Below are 17,432 nucleotides of genomic sequence, written 5' to 3' on the forward strand. Positions count from 1 at the left end.
TCTTTTGTTTCCTGTAACTTTTAAGGACTTGCCAAAAATAAATACACCCTTGCTGATTCCAGTGTCCTGAGTGAAACAATTGCCTGGTGTTTTCTTCTGGTAGTTTCATAGCTTTTGTCTCATGCCGTCTTTCCCCAGGCCTTCCGTCTAACTCATCCTTCTTGTTTCTGTTAACTGGTGACGAGTGGGAGTCTGTTCCCCTCCTCTGCACAGGACGATACCATTCTCCCCAACACCTTTACTCACAACATCCTTCCCTCCAGCGCAGGTCTTAGCACTTTCATTGTAGGTACAGGTGTATTGTAGGTGTAGATGATGGGTTCTATGCTCTCTGCTGAATTCAATTGGTCTATGTACACATGAAGAAACCTCCCACTTTTCCGTGTTCAGTACGTTATTAAATAAGAACTTGCTGTATCTGGCCTTTGTTATTTTGAAGTATACATGTATTAAGTTATATGCCTAAGTTATTTGCTCAGAGATTTTATTACAAAGAGATGCCAAGTTTCATTAAATGTTTCTTCTATATCCTTTAAGATGGCCACACAGTTTTAATCCACTCAGAGGTGTGTATTTCTGTGATGAAGTACATCTTGCTTGGAAGGCATCATTAAGCAGCCTTGCGTCTTTGGCACAGCTCTATCTTTGCAGAATGCACATCTCTAAGGAATCCTGTGTCTCCTCCATCAGGAAACTTGTCGGCACATGACCATTCACTGTCATCTCTAGTCATCCTCTGATTTCTCTGGTGTCGAGTTGTAATTACTCTGTTTAAAAACCCTCCTTTCCATTTATATTGTCTTTTTCTTGGTCTTGCTAAAAAGCCTGTGAATTTTGGATCTTATTTAAAAAAAAACTTAAAAAATTAAATAAAAAAAACCCAAAAAATCCCATATCTTTGTTTTATTTTTGTTATTAAAACTAATATGTTAATAATATTAAGTTAATATTAATAGTGCTAAGATATTAAAACTAATATCTTATTAGCTTCAGCTTTGATTTTTTATTGTTTTTTTTTTTTTTTATTTTTTTTTTTTTTTTTTACTAATATCTTATTAGCTTCAGCTTTGATTTTTTATTGTTTTTTTTTTCTTCTACAATTCCTCGCTTTTCCTAGTCTCTTACAGTGCAATGGTGACTTGTGCATCTGACATCTTCTTATGTTTTTGTTTTCCTTTTTCGAGACAGGGTATCACTATGTAGCTCCAGCTGTCCTGGAACTCACTCTGTAGACCAGGCTGGCCTTGAAGTCACAGGAATCTGCCTGTCTCTGCCTCCCGAGTGCTGAGATTAAAGGTGTGTGCTACCATGACCAGCTACATTTTTGATGTTTTTAGAACTTTCTTCTTAGTTTTTCTGTGTCTCATATATTTTAGTACATTGTATTTCTGTTTGCATTTATTTCTTAAAATTCTAATTTTCATATTAATTTCTTCCTTGATCCATTTGATTCTTCAAGAATGGATTGAATACTTAAAAAGTTGTTGTTACTTTTAGTTCTTGTATTGTTGTTCGTGAAGATACTTTAGATTGATTTCTTCTTTTTAGTGCTTTCATACTCGACAGGAAAGCACTTTATCCTTGAGCAATATCTCTAGTCAATGATTTCAGCTTTTAAAAACTTGGAGACTTGTTTTGTGGTCTAGCCTTTGGTCTATCGAGAATGTTCCATGTGCTGCCAGGAACAGTGTGTATTGTACAGGGCTGGGTGGATGCCGTACAGATACAGGAAACAATGTGTATTGTACAGTGCTGGGTGGATGCCGTACAGATACAGGAAACAGTGTGTATTGTACAGTGCTGGGTTGATGCTGTATAGATATGGGAAAAGTCCACATGGTCTAGCATACAATGTAACTCCACAATTATTTCTTTTGTCTGGATGATCTGTTCATTGCTTAAAATGAGGTATTAAAAAATCTACTACTATTCAGAGTTTTATATATTGCTCAACCAAGGAATGTTAATGCAAATAATAACAATAATTACTTCAAATTGAGGAAAATGCAAGCATTATTTTTATCTTAAGGCATCAGAATCCATTATTCAGTATTTTATAAATAATCTGTAGTAGAAAAAAAACATCATGAACTGTCCAAGTTATTATAAGTTGGGTCAGTTTTTGTATCGATACAAATTAAATGGTTAAAGTTCAATGGCTGGGTAATTTGGGACAGTGCTTTGTGTGTAAAAAACCAGCAGATGTGCCTCAAAACACAGTCATTGGTGAGGTCATCCTTGTAGGCACAAAATAGCAGCTCGTAATTAGAAGATGATGGCTAGGCTCTTGCCAGGAGTTAGAATGTAGGGGGAAATTTTCAGAACTATCACAGGTAGTATTTTCTGATTACTACTGCTACTAAAGTTGCTGGCAACATGGTGGGCATTGTTGTGGAGTATTTTGGACACAGGACAAAGCAATGTTAGTATAGAAATATCAAATATTGGTTACTCTTACTGCATAACATTACCTCAAACTCAGTGACTTAAAATAACAAACATCTATGACCTCCTAGCTTCTAAGGGCCAGGACTCTCAGGGTAGCTGAGCTGGCAGTTCTGGTTCAGGGTCCTGTGATGTTGTAGTCAGTGAGCTGGCAGGGGCAATAGTCATGGGAAGGCCCAATGGGAGTTCCACATCCTGGGTGAAGACTCAAGCTGCTCTTTGTAGGAGGCCCCCATTCCATTGTGGGGTATCCACCAGAGAAGACTGCTTAGACATGAGTTTAAGCTAATAGAAAGTCTTTATTAGCTGGTCAGTGAATACACAGGGTGTTTGGCATCCCAGTGTAGCCCTGGGCTATTCTCCGGATGAGTTTTTTAAGCACACAAAAACCATGTTTAAGCTTGTCATACTTCAGTTAGCAAGAACAGTTAGCCAGAAGTAGAACTACAGAAGCCATAAATTAAGGTTAGTATATTGAAAGACTTTTCCAGAACTGTGGGCTTGGGTGGACTAGGTCTTTGCTTTCACTTTGGCAGGTGGTGCTGTGTACATGCTGAAGTTCTATGGCCCGAGTGGTATTTCCATTATGGAGTTAGTTGTGCTAAGGTCTTGGCACCTGTTTCACATTCTTTATCATGTCACTGTTCCTCCAGGCTACTTGAGTATCCTAAAGATGAGACCACTGGTTTCTCAAGGAACTGAAATCCAGGAAGCAAGATGAAAGTATAGTGCCTTTATGGCCTACATTTAAAAGTTTTATTCTGTTTTTTTTTTTAAACAATGGGCTATTGATTCTCTCTCTCTCTCTCTCTCTGTATGTATGTATGTATGTATGTATGTATGTATGTATGTATGTATGTGTGTTGGGGCAAATGTTATTCAAGACAGGTACCATGGAGGGAAACCATAGAGACAAACTATAACAACAGGGTATGATTACAGTTAGCAAATCACAGTTGAAAGACAAAGAGTCAACTTTATGTAGGACCAGGAGAGATTATTCTTAATTTAGTGTGTGAAAATAACTTCTCGGTGACTCTAGTGGAGAAGAATGGGTGGGAAGGTCACTGAGGAATGTTGTGAGGTATGTTATGAGGTATGTTATGTTATGTTAGATCATGAGAAGTATGAGAAAAATAAGTTTGATTTTTGTTTTCTAGAATCTGGAATGAGAAATAGTATCTGAGAATTCCTTTTCTAATATAGAAGTGATTTATTTGTTAGCGTGAGGTAGACTAAATAATCCTAAAAAAAATATGACCAGGATTTAGAATGGTTAAAAGCCCAAACTATCTCTCTGTGACATGGACTATAACTTCATTATTTCTGCTGGCCAGGCTGATGCTTCAATTCCTTCTCGCCTTCTGTCCTGGAGGCTTATCCCAGGAAGACCATTCCACCTCACATCGACTTGTAGTAACCTCCACGCATTCCCTGCGTCTGGAGGATTTGCTCCCGTGGTCAGGTTTGCCCACGCTCTCTATTCATTTCCCAAATGCTTCATCCTTTGACTAATGCTCCCACTCAAAGACTTTGAGTTAGACCCAAACAGAATGATGGGAACTGGTAATCTTGACGCTCCAGACTGTTCACCACCCAGCATTCTGCAGATCCCTTATAAAACCTGTGTTTTCTACCCCATGGATGGACTCACAACTTTCTCTTTGCCCTGTGACCCATCCTGGATTTTTCATTTTTCAAAAGGCTCCATTTGTCAGGTGTGACACTGAGGGCAGGTCGTGGATGTTTCGGTCGACTCTGCTCTGCCTTAACTGTCTGACTTCCATGGGAGATATTTAATCCCAGAGCTCCCTGTAGTGATGTGATAGACCCACCTCAGAGTCAGCAAGACTGTGTGTGAGGATTCCTAGTTTCTTTTATTTCCAAAGCCCATGTTCAATTTTACCTCTTTCATGGCTTACATTGATTTCTATTCTTTTAAAAGTCCTGGGAAGCTACTTGTAAATGGATTTGTTTGACAAATAGCCATACATTTCATACCACTTTCCTCTTTAATGAATTTGAGGTTCTAAGGGTCAGCTTTCTTACAGGTCACAAGAACGTATAAGAAGGAGAGCTTTTATACTTCCCAGCATTTGGATATGAAATGAATGTTATGAATTTCCTCCATGCATCGTGAGTGAGGGATTCCTAGGAACACTGAAGCAGGCTTCCTAATGTTGACAGTTGGTGGGACTGCCACCAGGACCTTCTCCAAACTGTTCCTTAATTGTGGGTTTGGCTGGTTAAATAGATGGTGATGTAGCCCTAGGTTCCCATAACAGCCTATTTCTGCCCTAACCACAAACTGCATCAGGCTGTGTTGTTCAGTTTGTGGCATTTTCTGTGTGGGTTGTTAGCTGCATGCCTGATGTCTTCAGGGCCTCGTCCTGTTTTGCTTAACGTTCCGAAGAAGCACTCAAATTATGATTAAATACTTCCTTTGTACTTTATGTAGGGGCTTGAGGGTATGTGTTGCTGAATTTTGTTTATAATGTAGGATTTGCTAAATAATGGTTTCTTTTTACTAATATTGGTAGTTAGAAACATTCAGCTACCCTCCTCACAAACATTTAAGGTATACTGTGTGACTATCACAGAACTCATTAATCTTATATAGAATACCTGTGTTATGTTACCGGCTTTGCTTTTAGCAAGCTAATACAAGTGACCCCCCCACCCCCACACACAAAGAAGAAGCAAAAAAAAAAATAGACATAGCAAATATAAAACTTAAGAGTGCTCGTGCTTGGGCAACAGAATATGCTGTTAGTATAACTAGCCTTGTTTAGACCTTAAGTGTTCCTGAAGGCCCCTGTCTTAAAGCCTTATCCTAAATGAAACACCTTTATGGGATGAGGCTTCATTATTGGGGGTGTGTTCTGGAGAGGGATGTTGGACCCTGACCCTCGATCACTTACACACACCACTCTGAAGTGAGTAGGCTCCTCCATGTGTCCCAGCCATGACATATGGAGGTCCAGGGGTACAAGGCTAACAAAAACCTCTAAAACCATGAGCCTAGATAATCATCCCCTTCAGTCATGTTGATTAACCTTGGAGGGTGAAAACAGAGCCCAGGACAGCCAGTCCTGTTGTGTGTTCCTCTTTACCTTCTCAGTTGTAGTTCCACGGAGGTCCTCATCTGCACTTGTTCTCAGGACAACCAGCAAACATTACTGGCTTGGTATCAATACAGCGATCCTGGTCTGTGGGTACTCTGTCCACAGACTCACAGGCCACGAGAGACACAGCATGTCTCCATCTGAGCCACACGAGAGCTCACCGCAGATAATTTGTAAAGAAAACAATAGAAAGACCAAGGAAAATGGGTGGCTCTTAGCATCCAGAAGAGGAAAGAATCTGATGGTGGGGAAATGTGCATACTCAATCGAGAGATCACTTTATGGACAAATAAGAAGCTGGGTGTGAGAGCATTCAAGTTATTTCTATGTACAAGCTCAGTGCTTCTAGGGTGGCAATAGATTTTAGAGCCAGAAAGGCTTATCTAGAATCATTTATTCCTCTGTTGTTACAAAAATAAATTAGTAAGTCAACGCCCCGTTACTTATTACTCCTTAGCACACTGATAAAGAAACACAGCCTATTATTAGAACCCATACTTATTCAGCGTATGGCTCTCATTCACCCTGATTGTTTACAAGGGGTTTCTGTGTTTGAACAAGCAAAGCGTCAAGATGGCAAGAGTTAACTCCAAAGTCTGGTTCCTCGTCCTGACAGCAGTATCTCAGCAATGCTAATCAGCTGTACTGATTTTCTGTTTTGATTTTTCCAGAATAATTAAGTGAATGATCTGGGATGCAATCAAGTTTGACACCAGGGGGTTCATGCAAATGACTTTTTTTTTTCTTCTTCTTCTACATTTAAAATTTTGTTAAATGGAATCCTAAGGAAAGTTATTTGAATGTGGAGGATAAGTGGATGGGGGTAACTTAACCAATGGTAGGAGCTTTAAATATATTCAAAATATCCATTTTAGTGAAGAAACTCAGCACTTTGTTGCCCCTTTCAATGAAGATGATGCTTTCTTAGAAATATACTTTTTTAATTTTGAAAGAAAAACAATTGGAAAATTTTAGTATAAGGCAGAAAGGAAAAAGGTGTTCACATTCATCCCCAGAACCACAGAAGAAAATGAATAAAATGCAGAAATGTATTTTAAACAAAATATTTTTGTGTTTTAAATAAACTATCAATGTTCTGTTAACATCTCCTTCAGGCCAAGCATCAGCACCTTCAGTAAACAAAAGGATGAGCCATGTTTCTAACTACAGTGCAATCTCCCATTTCTGTAGTAATCTACAGTGTATTAGTATATTACTTATGGAGATGCATTCTCTCCTCACTGCATATAAATGATCTCCAACAGTCTTAACCAGCTACATGCATTTGTGTGATTCCCACATTGGGATCCAGGAATTGTTCTGGCTTTAGACACTTAACATCTAGGATATAGACTAGCCTAGAAATCAGTTGATGTTCTAATTCTAATTAGGAAAATGCTTTGGGACGAGGATGCCATCTTTTGACACTCTCAAACATACAGACACAATACACACCTTTTAAAAATCATATTTCAATTTTATATACTTTTGTTCTAATAAACTCACATGTAGTATCTTTTGTGATACCATTTTTAAAGATTTGTTTTGATGTTAATCATTTTAGATAATTAATTAATGTGATTTTTCTTTTTGTTGTTGCTGGTTTGTTTTTGTTTTGTCTTTTTTTTTTTTTTTGAGACAGTTTCTCTGTGTAGCTCTGGTGGTCTTGGAACTCAATTTGTAGCTCAGGCTGGTCTTGAACTCAGAGATCTGCTTTCCTCTGCCTCCTGAGTGCTGGGACTAAAGTCATGAGCTACCACACTGTGCCAGCTTATATTTCCTTTGCACAAATGTGCCCTACCACCTGCCCCTTGATAGCTCTGGATGCTAAATGTTAAAAGCAAGGAGAAACCTAGGCGGTGGCTTGATTGGCAAAGTGCTTAATGTCCACAAATATCCAAGTTAGCCATCCCAGCACCGAGGTAAAAGCCTGAGACGGTGCTTACTTATAATCCCAGCTTTGGGGAGGAAGAGGTAGGTGGATCTCTAAGGCTCATGGGCGAGTGGGCCAGCCTAGCCAATTCCCAGTGAGAGACCCAGTCTATAAAAGCAAGACAGAAGTCTAAGGAAGGACAATTGATGTTGACCTGTAGCTACACACATACACAACACACACACATGGACACACATGCATGCACATATGCACACACCCCTGTACCCCTAATGCACAAGCGCATAAACAACAACGAACTCAAACAAAGTAGACCAAAGCAAGAAGGACGTGACCACATTCTGCCTTGCTGGCCAGCCTCTCCCAGAGATTATGTGCCTCAGGCACAAAGGAGAGAAACTGGACCATTTTGTGACACAAGTTTCACATTAAAAGAGAACACACAGAGTCTCTCTTTTTCTTGGCAGTTCAGTTAGCATGAAGCGTTTTCTAACTTTGCAGACTAAACATTCCTAATTGGTAAATGGATGGTTTGATTTGAAATGGTGGCTCAGGAAATAAACTTCCCAATTTGGGGTTAACTGTTTATGAGTCATTGGCAGATTACCATTAACCAGTCTTCATTTTGTCTTTGAGGGAAACATGAAAGCAAGTGTGCGTATTTCACGCTTCATTGAAGGGAAACACATCCTGACAAAGAGAACCTAGAGGGTGGAGAGAGAGAGAAAGAGAGTCTCTGCTGGTTTGTTACAACCAACTAGACTCAAGGTTTTCTTTTTCTGGTAGGCGAGGGAAACGCTAACCACACAGTACATGTCTTTCAGCTGTAAAATGGGGACAATCAAAACCCCTGCTTCCTAGGCAAGTTACTGTGAAGATGAAGTCATTGGCATACATGCCCAGCGCCGTGTGTAGTGTATTGTGGCTGAGAGGAAATGGTATTGTTTGTCATGAGTCATTTTACCATCCCGTTCTCCACAGCAGAGCTTCTATTATGATAGTCAGCTGCAGAGCCCACTGCTTCATCATGGGAAACTGTGAGAAATGTCATTAATTTGCATCAATTCATAAGTCACAGCTTAGCTACTTAATTGTGCTTCAAATATTGGAATTATTTAATGACTGACTATCCTTTTAAAAGACTTCACAGTCTAACCTGTGTTTTAATTATCCTGCAAATCCATGACGCTTTCCTTCATCTTTAAATACTTCCCCTAGATTTCTCTTTTGTGAAGTCATTGATAGATAACTTGTTACAAAGTATTTAAAACATTTGTCCTTGTAGCCAGTCTTAATCTTGAAGAATTTAATATTTCTTCATTTGATATGTACTGAACCTGACGATTCTATCCTATCTTAGTTTTTAGGTTTCTTTTTTCTGTTATTGTTTATTATTGTTGGTATCTATCTATCTATCTATCTATCTATCTATCTATCTATCTATCTATCCATCCATCCCACGAACGAACTAACTAACTAACTATCTTAAAGTATCTTTATCAGCCCCAAAGACTCAAGTCTGTAATTTCAACTACTTGAGAGGCTAAGGCAGGTAGGTTGCAAGTTCAAGGCCTTCATGGGCTTCAGACTTAGGTCAAGACTGTCTAGGCAAATTAGCAGGAGCCTGTCACAAAAATTTCCAAAGTAAAAGCCATGTTGGGAGTATAGCTTAGGGACAGAGCCCTTACCTAGCATGTGTGAGACACCAGCTACAACCCCCAGAAACAATAAAAGAAAAAAAAAAACCTAAAGTCAAATGCACAACATTATGTGATCTTTTCAAACTACAAGCTTTTTGTGGTATGAAAAGTTAGTATCATTTCTTCAGATTCCAGTTCTCTCCCAGTAAACGACTGCTTTGCTCAGACAATTTGATTCATTGTTGTTAGTTTTCCACAGGCAAGACAACGCTTATTTTAGTTGTAATCTGTAAACAGGCCAGATATTTCTAGTTCCATGTGCATTCCTATGGTGTATTAATGACAGTGTGCTAATGAAGCCTTTGGTGTTGAGGTCTAGCAAGTAACGGAGTGTGCGTGTTTTCCTATTGTATATCATTACAACTCTGAAAAACGCGTGCCTGGTGTAGTCTCTGCACATAGTAGGTGTTGATAAATGCTCAGTGATGGCTTTGCTGAATGCCTAATAGGAGCCTCAATATTATGACATCCAAGCCAAATCCCCAGTCTTTTGCTTCAATTATTCCTGTATTCAGTGGCTCGGCCATACTGATCCTGTCAGAAACCAGGTGCTCCACCAGTCTGTTCTTCAGGGACTCAGTGCTGTCAGACACCAGACACATCATCACCCACTGCAGCCAGGGGGGTATATTTCCACTGTCCCTAGGAGTTGGTCCCTTCTGACAGCACAGCCTTCTCTTGTTCTCTCTGTCTCCTGGTCTCTCTGTCTATCTGTCTCTATCTCTGTTCCCATTCAGAGATACCCTTTCACCAACCCCTGTCTCCTGACAAACCTCTTATGTGAGATCTGTTGCATGATGTGATCTCTTAGGGACACACCTTGGCCCCAACCTGGTAAGGTTCCCCTGCCACTAAACCCTAACGCTGTCTGCTAAAACATTTTCAGAGTCCCTGGTCACCAACGCAGCTATCTAGTTCACCCCTGGTGCTCTATTTGCCCTTTTGACAGATGTGCACAGTGTCACTATTTCCTACACACATCAGTAGTGTATAAAGTGAGGACATGGTCGCTCTGAGGTATGGTGCAGGGGCAGGTTTTTATTGTAGATATGAGGGAGAGTATAGCCGGATGTATCTGGAAGAGTTCAGAGCAGGGAGGGAAGGTAATAGACTAAACATGGCCGGCAGACTGGACTACACCGTGAGAGGAGAGAGAGGTGGGAGAGAGCGAGAGAGGGAGAGAAGACAGTGTGTGCAGACAACGGAGACCGAGAGAGGAGGGCCAGAGAGAAAGTCAAGAGAGTGCTCCAAGAGAACACATGGCCAAGATGGCGGGGTTACTTATGGCAATGAGAAGCTGGGGGAAGGGAAGCCCATGAGCTGCTGGAGAAGTTTGGGGTAGGGTGTGGGATGAGAAGAGCCAGGATACCAGCATGGACTCCGTGACGGGTATTCCCGATGCTGCGGGAGCCTGGAAGTCACTGCAGTTTAGTATGCTGTCACAGTTGGCCCCTTTGTTCTGACTTTCCTGTGGACATAATTAGCAGCTCCTTGTTGTACTTGGTCAAAACCCCATGCTTCACTGTAGCTTACCAAGGACTGCGATATGTCCACAGACACTCCAGCTCTTGCCTGTCTCCTACAAGAATTAATTGAGCTCTCTGAATACACCCAACCACTCCTTCACCTCTGGACCCCTTGCTTGGAACTTCAGTCTTCTCTTTCTGCCTCCAGCTAGCCTCTTTCTGCCTCCTGCTAACTTCACCATTTTTTCCCATACTTTCTAATATGCTGCTACCATAGTCTTGTGCTTCAATTTCTCCAAACAGCTTTAGACTTTCCCCAGGTATCTGTCATTTTTGAAACTACTATAAGAGAGTTGATTTGGTTTTTATTCAAAAGATGGAAAAACGGAAGCATTCTGTGAAGAAACGTGTGTCATGTCACTAAAGCGTCTCAATGGGCAGGAAAGGGTACTACTTGTGCATTTTTGGATATCTGTATTTCTGTCATGCCTAGGGTTGAGTGGCACTCCATGTACGTGGAATAAATTGCTTTATGAATCTCAGTCTGAGCCTGAGGTGCCTTTCTCTATACTCAAAGGAGCTTCTGTTTCATTACGCATTCTTGGGGACAAATGAGGCCAGATTCCTCTGTGGGCCCTCTTCTTCCAGAAGGAAATATGCCTCGCAGGAGAATCTCTGTTGCCCTGGCAGGTTTCTTTAACATCAGCTGGCATGGATCTGAAGGACCTTTGTCACGGTGGCAGTTAGTGCTGAGCTTCACATTCTAGACACTTACAAAATGGTGGAACCCCTGCATAGCACGAGGAATGCCTTTCTCTCCTGGCACAAGAAAGCTGGTGACCCAGCTGTTTCAGTTGGTGGTGTTTGTGTGAGTCCTAGCAGCAACTGGCGAGTCCTCTTGGTCCACTGGAAACAATTCTGCCTAGTGATTTTAATGCTATTTTACTGTTTTCCTTCCTGCAGATTGTTCTTCACAGAAAAAAATGGCAATTTCTTCAACCTTGTGCCTGGGCCTCATCTGTTCACTGCTCTGTCACTGGATGGGGACAGCATCCTCCCTGAACCTGGAAGACCCCAATGTATGCAGCCACTGGGAAAGGTAACTGTCCCCAAAGCGGCCAGCGCAGTCTTTTCCGTTGCCACCACAGGCCTGATGCAAAGGCTCGGAATTTAAGGAGACATTTTGAAGTAACTTTCCCGTGAAAAATCAGCTTAATAAACTGAGTCGTGTTACAGACCGTGGAATGCATAATTTGCCGGAGAAACTTCTGGTTTCTAACATGGGTTCGGTTGTAAGAAGGCGGGATAGTAACTCAACTAGAGTTTGGGTGGAAGGCTCTAAGTGTTTTCTCTAATGCGGTGATTTGAGACCCTGGGCCTGTGCTGGGGAATGCTGGGTAATCAGCGGGAAGCAGCGTGGGATAACATACTGTACTAAAACATTGAACTACACGGGATTGAAGCAGTTGTTTTGTGGTAGCTTGGGAAGGGAGGTCTGAGCCAGGCCTGGTGTGCCTCAGCTCTGGAGTCCCAGCTACTCAGGGCTGAAGAAGAGAGGTCATGAACTCAAGCAAGGTCTTCCATCACAGTTTGAAGTCAGACTTGGAAACTTAACAAGACCTTGTCTCAAAAAGAGTGGGGTTCATGTGGACCAGGGCAGCCATTCAAGGAGCATTTGCCTTAGGTTGAATGCAAAAAGCATTAAAAAAAAAATGGGCCTGATTTTAGGATGAACACGGAAGCCATGTGTAGGCGGTATTCTCTGAGGTGCTCTGGAAGATGTGAGTGGATAGTAGTAGTAGCAGTAGTAGTAGTAGTAGTAGTAGTAGTAGTAGTAGTAGTAGTGTGTGTGTGTGTGTGTGTGTGTGCTGATTGTGGGAGCGGGGGCAGCTTCTCCAGATGGAAGATAGCTTGAAGTCAGTGTCTTGCAGATTACCCAGAACTGGACTCAGAACAGTCACTGGGACATTGAAGAAGGAAAACATCAGGTAGATTATGTGAAGGCAGATGATGGAGTATCCCTAAGTCAGCAAGTCACAGTAAGAAATAGGCAAAACACACAAAAAAAGCATCCTTAGGGACCCTCTCGTTCCCTCTGAAGCAGAAAGGCAGCCCTAACCTGCCCTGTGCTGACTCAGTATTAGCAGGGGCAGACTCACTGCTGCCCCTGGGCCCCATGAAGGGTCTTTATCCCCAAATAACAGTTCATGCAAAGGTTTAACTGAGAGAATGGTGTTTGCTCCTCAGACTGCAGTGTGCATTTATACTGGCCATAGCACAGTGGATCCAGTTCTTGATGTTGAGCCACCTTCAACACCATGATTAACAAATAGCAGAGTGCACACTCTGGTAGTTTACAGTCCTCTGATAGAGATATGAAGCCGTGATCAGCAATGGTAAGGTTCTAGGAACGTACAGGTGTCTTCCTCCTACATTACACGGAACCAGGTACTGGCATCTCTGTAGGAGGCAGAGAACCAGGCTAACAAAAACATTGCTCTATCAATTAAAGAAGTTACATATCGTAAAACTTAATGCTGTAGAAAAACAGGTAATAGAAATTTGTATGAATTTATGATAGCAGCAGACTCATATAGAAAAGACACTAATTTCCTTTTAAGGTCTTTATAGCACCTTCCCTAAGACATTTCAGTATGGAGGTGTGCAGTACGTATTTGTTAAAATAATTCGGATAAGTCTGGAATGCAGGAAAGTGAGTACGGGTGGTGTGTGAATGAACACTGTATCAACAAAAGTGTCCAACTGGCAATTAAACCTCTTAGTGGTTGGTGGCTTTAGGTAGAAGGAGCAGTTAAACTTGTGAGACGGTGGGAGGTACCCATCACTGGATCTTGGAAAATGTACTGGCTGGGATGTGAAACTGGTCCACCAGAGATTAGAGCTTGCAATGGGCACCACTACCGATGTGGACAAACAGCAGGAGGGAGGGCCTGGGTTAGTATGGTTTGATGGAGTTGGGCTTAGGGAATCAGGCAGAAGCACGTGACTAGGAGGGCTGGGAATTTAGCACTGGGATGCTCAGCATGATGAGACAGGAAGTTGCTAAGTGGATGGCCAAAAGGAATGTGGACTGGTCGGTCCAGCCATCACCCATTTGATTTGATTCCACACCCACACTTAAGCAAAGCTGTCAACACACCATTGCCTTGTCTTGTTCACCAGGGATAATCCCCACTGTCTGGGACCTTGCATGTGCCATGCATTCAGTAGATGATTACCCACAGTAAATGATGGACCCACCTTCTGATAGTGAGTAAGACAGCCCAATATGTCTATGGGCATGCACAAGAGAGACAGGCCTTGGTTATCTCTACCGCATAGCGTCGGGTGTAGAAATAATCACCAAGAGGGAAAGACGACGGGAGTCACAGAGACATGGTTTTCCTATAGGCTACTAGAAAGAAGGACTGGCAGCTACAACCTTGTTGATAAATATTTTCTTTTAAGCCAGTGATTTCTAGAAACGGTGGTTTTAAAAAAAAAATGTTTGGATAAGAATAAAAAGGTGTAGCAAGAGGAATAAAAATGATCACATGAAGGGCCTTTGAGATGGCTTAGTGAGTAAAGACACTTGCTGCCAAGCCTGAAGACCCAGATTCAGTCCCTAGAATTCACATGACAAAGGGTAAAACTGATTTATTCTCTCTCTCTCTCTCTCTCTCTCTCTCTCTCTCTCTCTCTCTCTCTCTCTCTCTCTNTGTGTGTGTGTGTGTGTGTCTGTCTGTCTGTCTGTCTGTCTGTCTCTCAATGTATACATATATGAAAAAATTGTGAAGGTACATATATTTTCAAAAAATGAAGTGACACTGTTTCCAAGGTCCTGGTCTTGATAGCAGGGTTTGAACGGGCTCCTGGTAGACTCTCTATTACAGTGAAAACCGCCTATACCCTGAGGTTTAGAGCCAGGAAATGGAGCCTGGCTTCCCGGTGTGGCCTTGTGGGAGATGCTGTCTTAGGCTCTGCCAGCCCTACAGTGTCAAAATAAGCATTTTATCAAGCCCCGCTGTCCTGTGTGTATTCCTTCCCCCGGAGCTCTGAGCTCTGTCAGGTCTGCTAGCTGATCTCCGAACAATGACTTTGGAGCTCTGTCAGGCCGGCTAGCTGATCTCCGAACAATTACTTTCAGAGAGTGCCATTCCTTGTTCTATGGCAGAAGCTGTGATTTTAGGAAAATGAGAGGAGAGGAGATTAAATCCTGAAAAACAACACACACACACACACACACACACACACACACACACACACACACACACACACAGGGAAGCCTCTGAGTGGAGGGATTCTACGCGGGGTCCTTTTGGAAAGCAAGCAACCCCGAAATGCTCAGCCGCCTCCCGATCCCCTGCTTCCGGAGATCCAGCTTTTTCATCTAGATTCTTACTAAGATGGCTTGAAAGAGGAGAAATGGCTTCTTTCCCAAACCCTCAATTAGTAAGACAGAAGTGGCAGTAATTGAATCAGCAGTCCTGAAGTGAGCTGAGAGAAGAAACGATGATTATTACCATATCTGATTAAAGTAACAAGATAATTCAGGCAGATAAAATGTAATTAACCACTTTGGAATGTGTCCAAGTGATGATGGCTTGCCCCCCTCCGGTTCCGTGACCTTAAATTAATCTTGCGGGGGGTTTCTCTCCTGTAATACTTAATAGGTTAAAATCATGATGATGTGTTTCTGTGTGTTTGAGGAGATTCAACAAACAAGCCACAGACAGCAGAGAGATCCAATTCCTTTAGCCGAGGGCCTTTCTGCTCGCCACTCACGGCTTGGTTTTGAGGCTTGATGTGTTCTGTGGATGGCCTCTGAGAGGCGACAGTCTGAGAGGGGACGATTTGTCGAGGCCTCATGTCACTTGTTAGTGCTGAATCCTGACGGGATCATGAGCATCAGAAGCCTGTGCTGCTTGCGGTGGGAGGTAGGTCAGACGGACGACAACGCAGACTTAGCCTTCTTCACATTTAGGCCTCTCAGGAGCAGGTCTCAGTTAGTGTGAACTGCTAGGCAGGTAACCAACACAGTTCAAACAGTAGTCAGACACTTACCAAGGTACAGTGACGAAGTGGATGTTGGGGAAGGGGGCCCATTTTGTACACGGAGAAGTGACAGCCTAATCATTCAATGACCCATAGTGAGTTAGGTATAGTCGCCGACACAGACTATTTGTGACCATGGAAAATAGCTTACAATGTGTGCCCAGGTTTCAAAAGTGAATACACTGTGTGATTATACTGTAAGGAAATCCACCACCACCCCAAACTAAAGCCCCCAAATCACGGAGGTAGCAACGGGCCGACCTGTGGGTGTGAAGTTGTTACAGGATTTTCTCAGTCTCAGTTTAAAAGTTTGTTTTTCAAATTTCATAGTATGAAAGAGAACTGAGGGGTCTGAGTCAGAGAAGATGCACCTAGCCCTCAAAAGACCTGAGGCCCCAGGGAGTGGGGTAGTCTGGTGGGGTGGGGGTGAGCGTAGGGGTGGAGGTGGGGTGGGGGCCTGGGGGNGGGGGGTGGGGACATTCCATTGGAGCCTGGGGTGGGGTGGGTTGGCGAGGTATGGGATGTAGACCAGTCAGAGGGTGGAGCAGGAGGGGAATAAAGTCTGGACTGTAAAAGAAGATTAAAGAATAATAAAAAAATATCTGTAAAATAATCTGCTTCTAGGTTGTGAGTCCCACTTGCCCAAGGACAGACAGCGGTGCTGAGAGCTGTTGTTTGTGTAAAATAACAAGCTGCGCGTTTTCATGTCTGTCAACAGTGTTGGTTGCTCCCACTGCACAGGATGTGCTTGATAAGATTGGAGGCAAGTAGGCAGGAAGTATGTCAGGATATCTGCTTGTCCCCTATCGGATGAAGGTGGGAAGGGCATAGCCTTGTGGGTTTTGCCTTTATAAGCAGCAGACTAACGTAACTTGCGGCCGTTCTCTGGGAATCCTGGCTATGGACCTGGCCAGTGTCCATTGTTCTGGCCAGTATTTAATAAAGCTTGCTTCAAATGTAGCTCAAAAAAGAAAAAACACCTGAAAGAGAAAAGGGATAGGAAGACGGCCCAGTCAGTCAAGGGCTTTCTGCACAAGCCGGAGCCAGCCCCGAGCCGGAGCCCAGCACACATGTAGGAAGCTCAGCATGGTGGTCATGCCTGGGTGGACACCCAAACACAGCCCTCACCTCAGAGAGAGTAGGGGTTTATTATGGAGCCAAATCTATGTGACCATGGGCCAGGGACCCACCAGATTTAGGTTCCCAAGTTTCATTGTTCCAAGGTGGGAACAGTTCCAGAAAGCTCTTACCGTAACAGAATAGAGTAAGTCACAAATCAGGGCATTGAAAAAGTACATATGGTAGACATATCAGAGAGGCAGGTTGTAGCTGGGTGGAGGGGCCTCAACTATAGACCTTAGGTGCTATCAAAAGTATTCTTAGCTCTTCCTCTGGGGGGAAGAGGGTTTTTATTAAGTTATTAAATCCCAAAGATTTTTACGAGTTTATCAGGATCTTAGGTCTGACAGAGATGGACAATGAATGGTGTTTTATGGGGCTAGTGATAGACCAAGAGAAATTTCAGGTAGGTTCTGGAACTACAGCCTTTTAACCTCTCTACAGCTGCCAAGGTTTTAATCAGTCATGATTAAATCAATCAATTATAAGTTTTAATCAACCCACGCAGAAAACTTCCTTCTGGGAATGCTCGTTTACACTTTTAAGCTCAGCACTGGGGAGGCAGAGGCAGAGGCAGAGGCAGAGGCAGAGGCAGAGGCAGAGGCAGAGGCAGAGGCAGAGGCAGAGGCAG

General features: G+C 42.6%; 1 protein-coding gene across 1 annotated transcript in view; it reads left to right on the forward strand.

Annotated features, from left to right (window-relative positions):
- The window catches only part of Megf10 (multiple EGF like domains 10), a 161,250-nt gene that overhangs the window by 35,940 nt on the left and 107,878 nt on the right, over positions 1-17,432 (forward strand). The window contains exon 2 of the mRNA XM_021214325.2: positions 11,591-11,726. Coding sequence (XP_021069984.1) covers positions 11,611-11,726 — 116 coding nt within the window. The 5' untranslated portion in view covers positions 11,591-11,610. The remainder of the gene's footprint in view (positions 1-11,590; positions 11,727-17,432) is intronic.

This window comes from Mus pahari, chromosome 15, assembly GCF_900095145.1.
Source record: "Mus pahari chromosome 15, PAHARI_EIJ_v1.1, whole genome shotgun sequence".
Classification (NCBI taxonomy): Eukaryota; Metazoa; Chordata; class Mammalia; order Rodentia; family Muridae; genus Mus; species Mus pahari.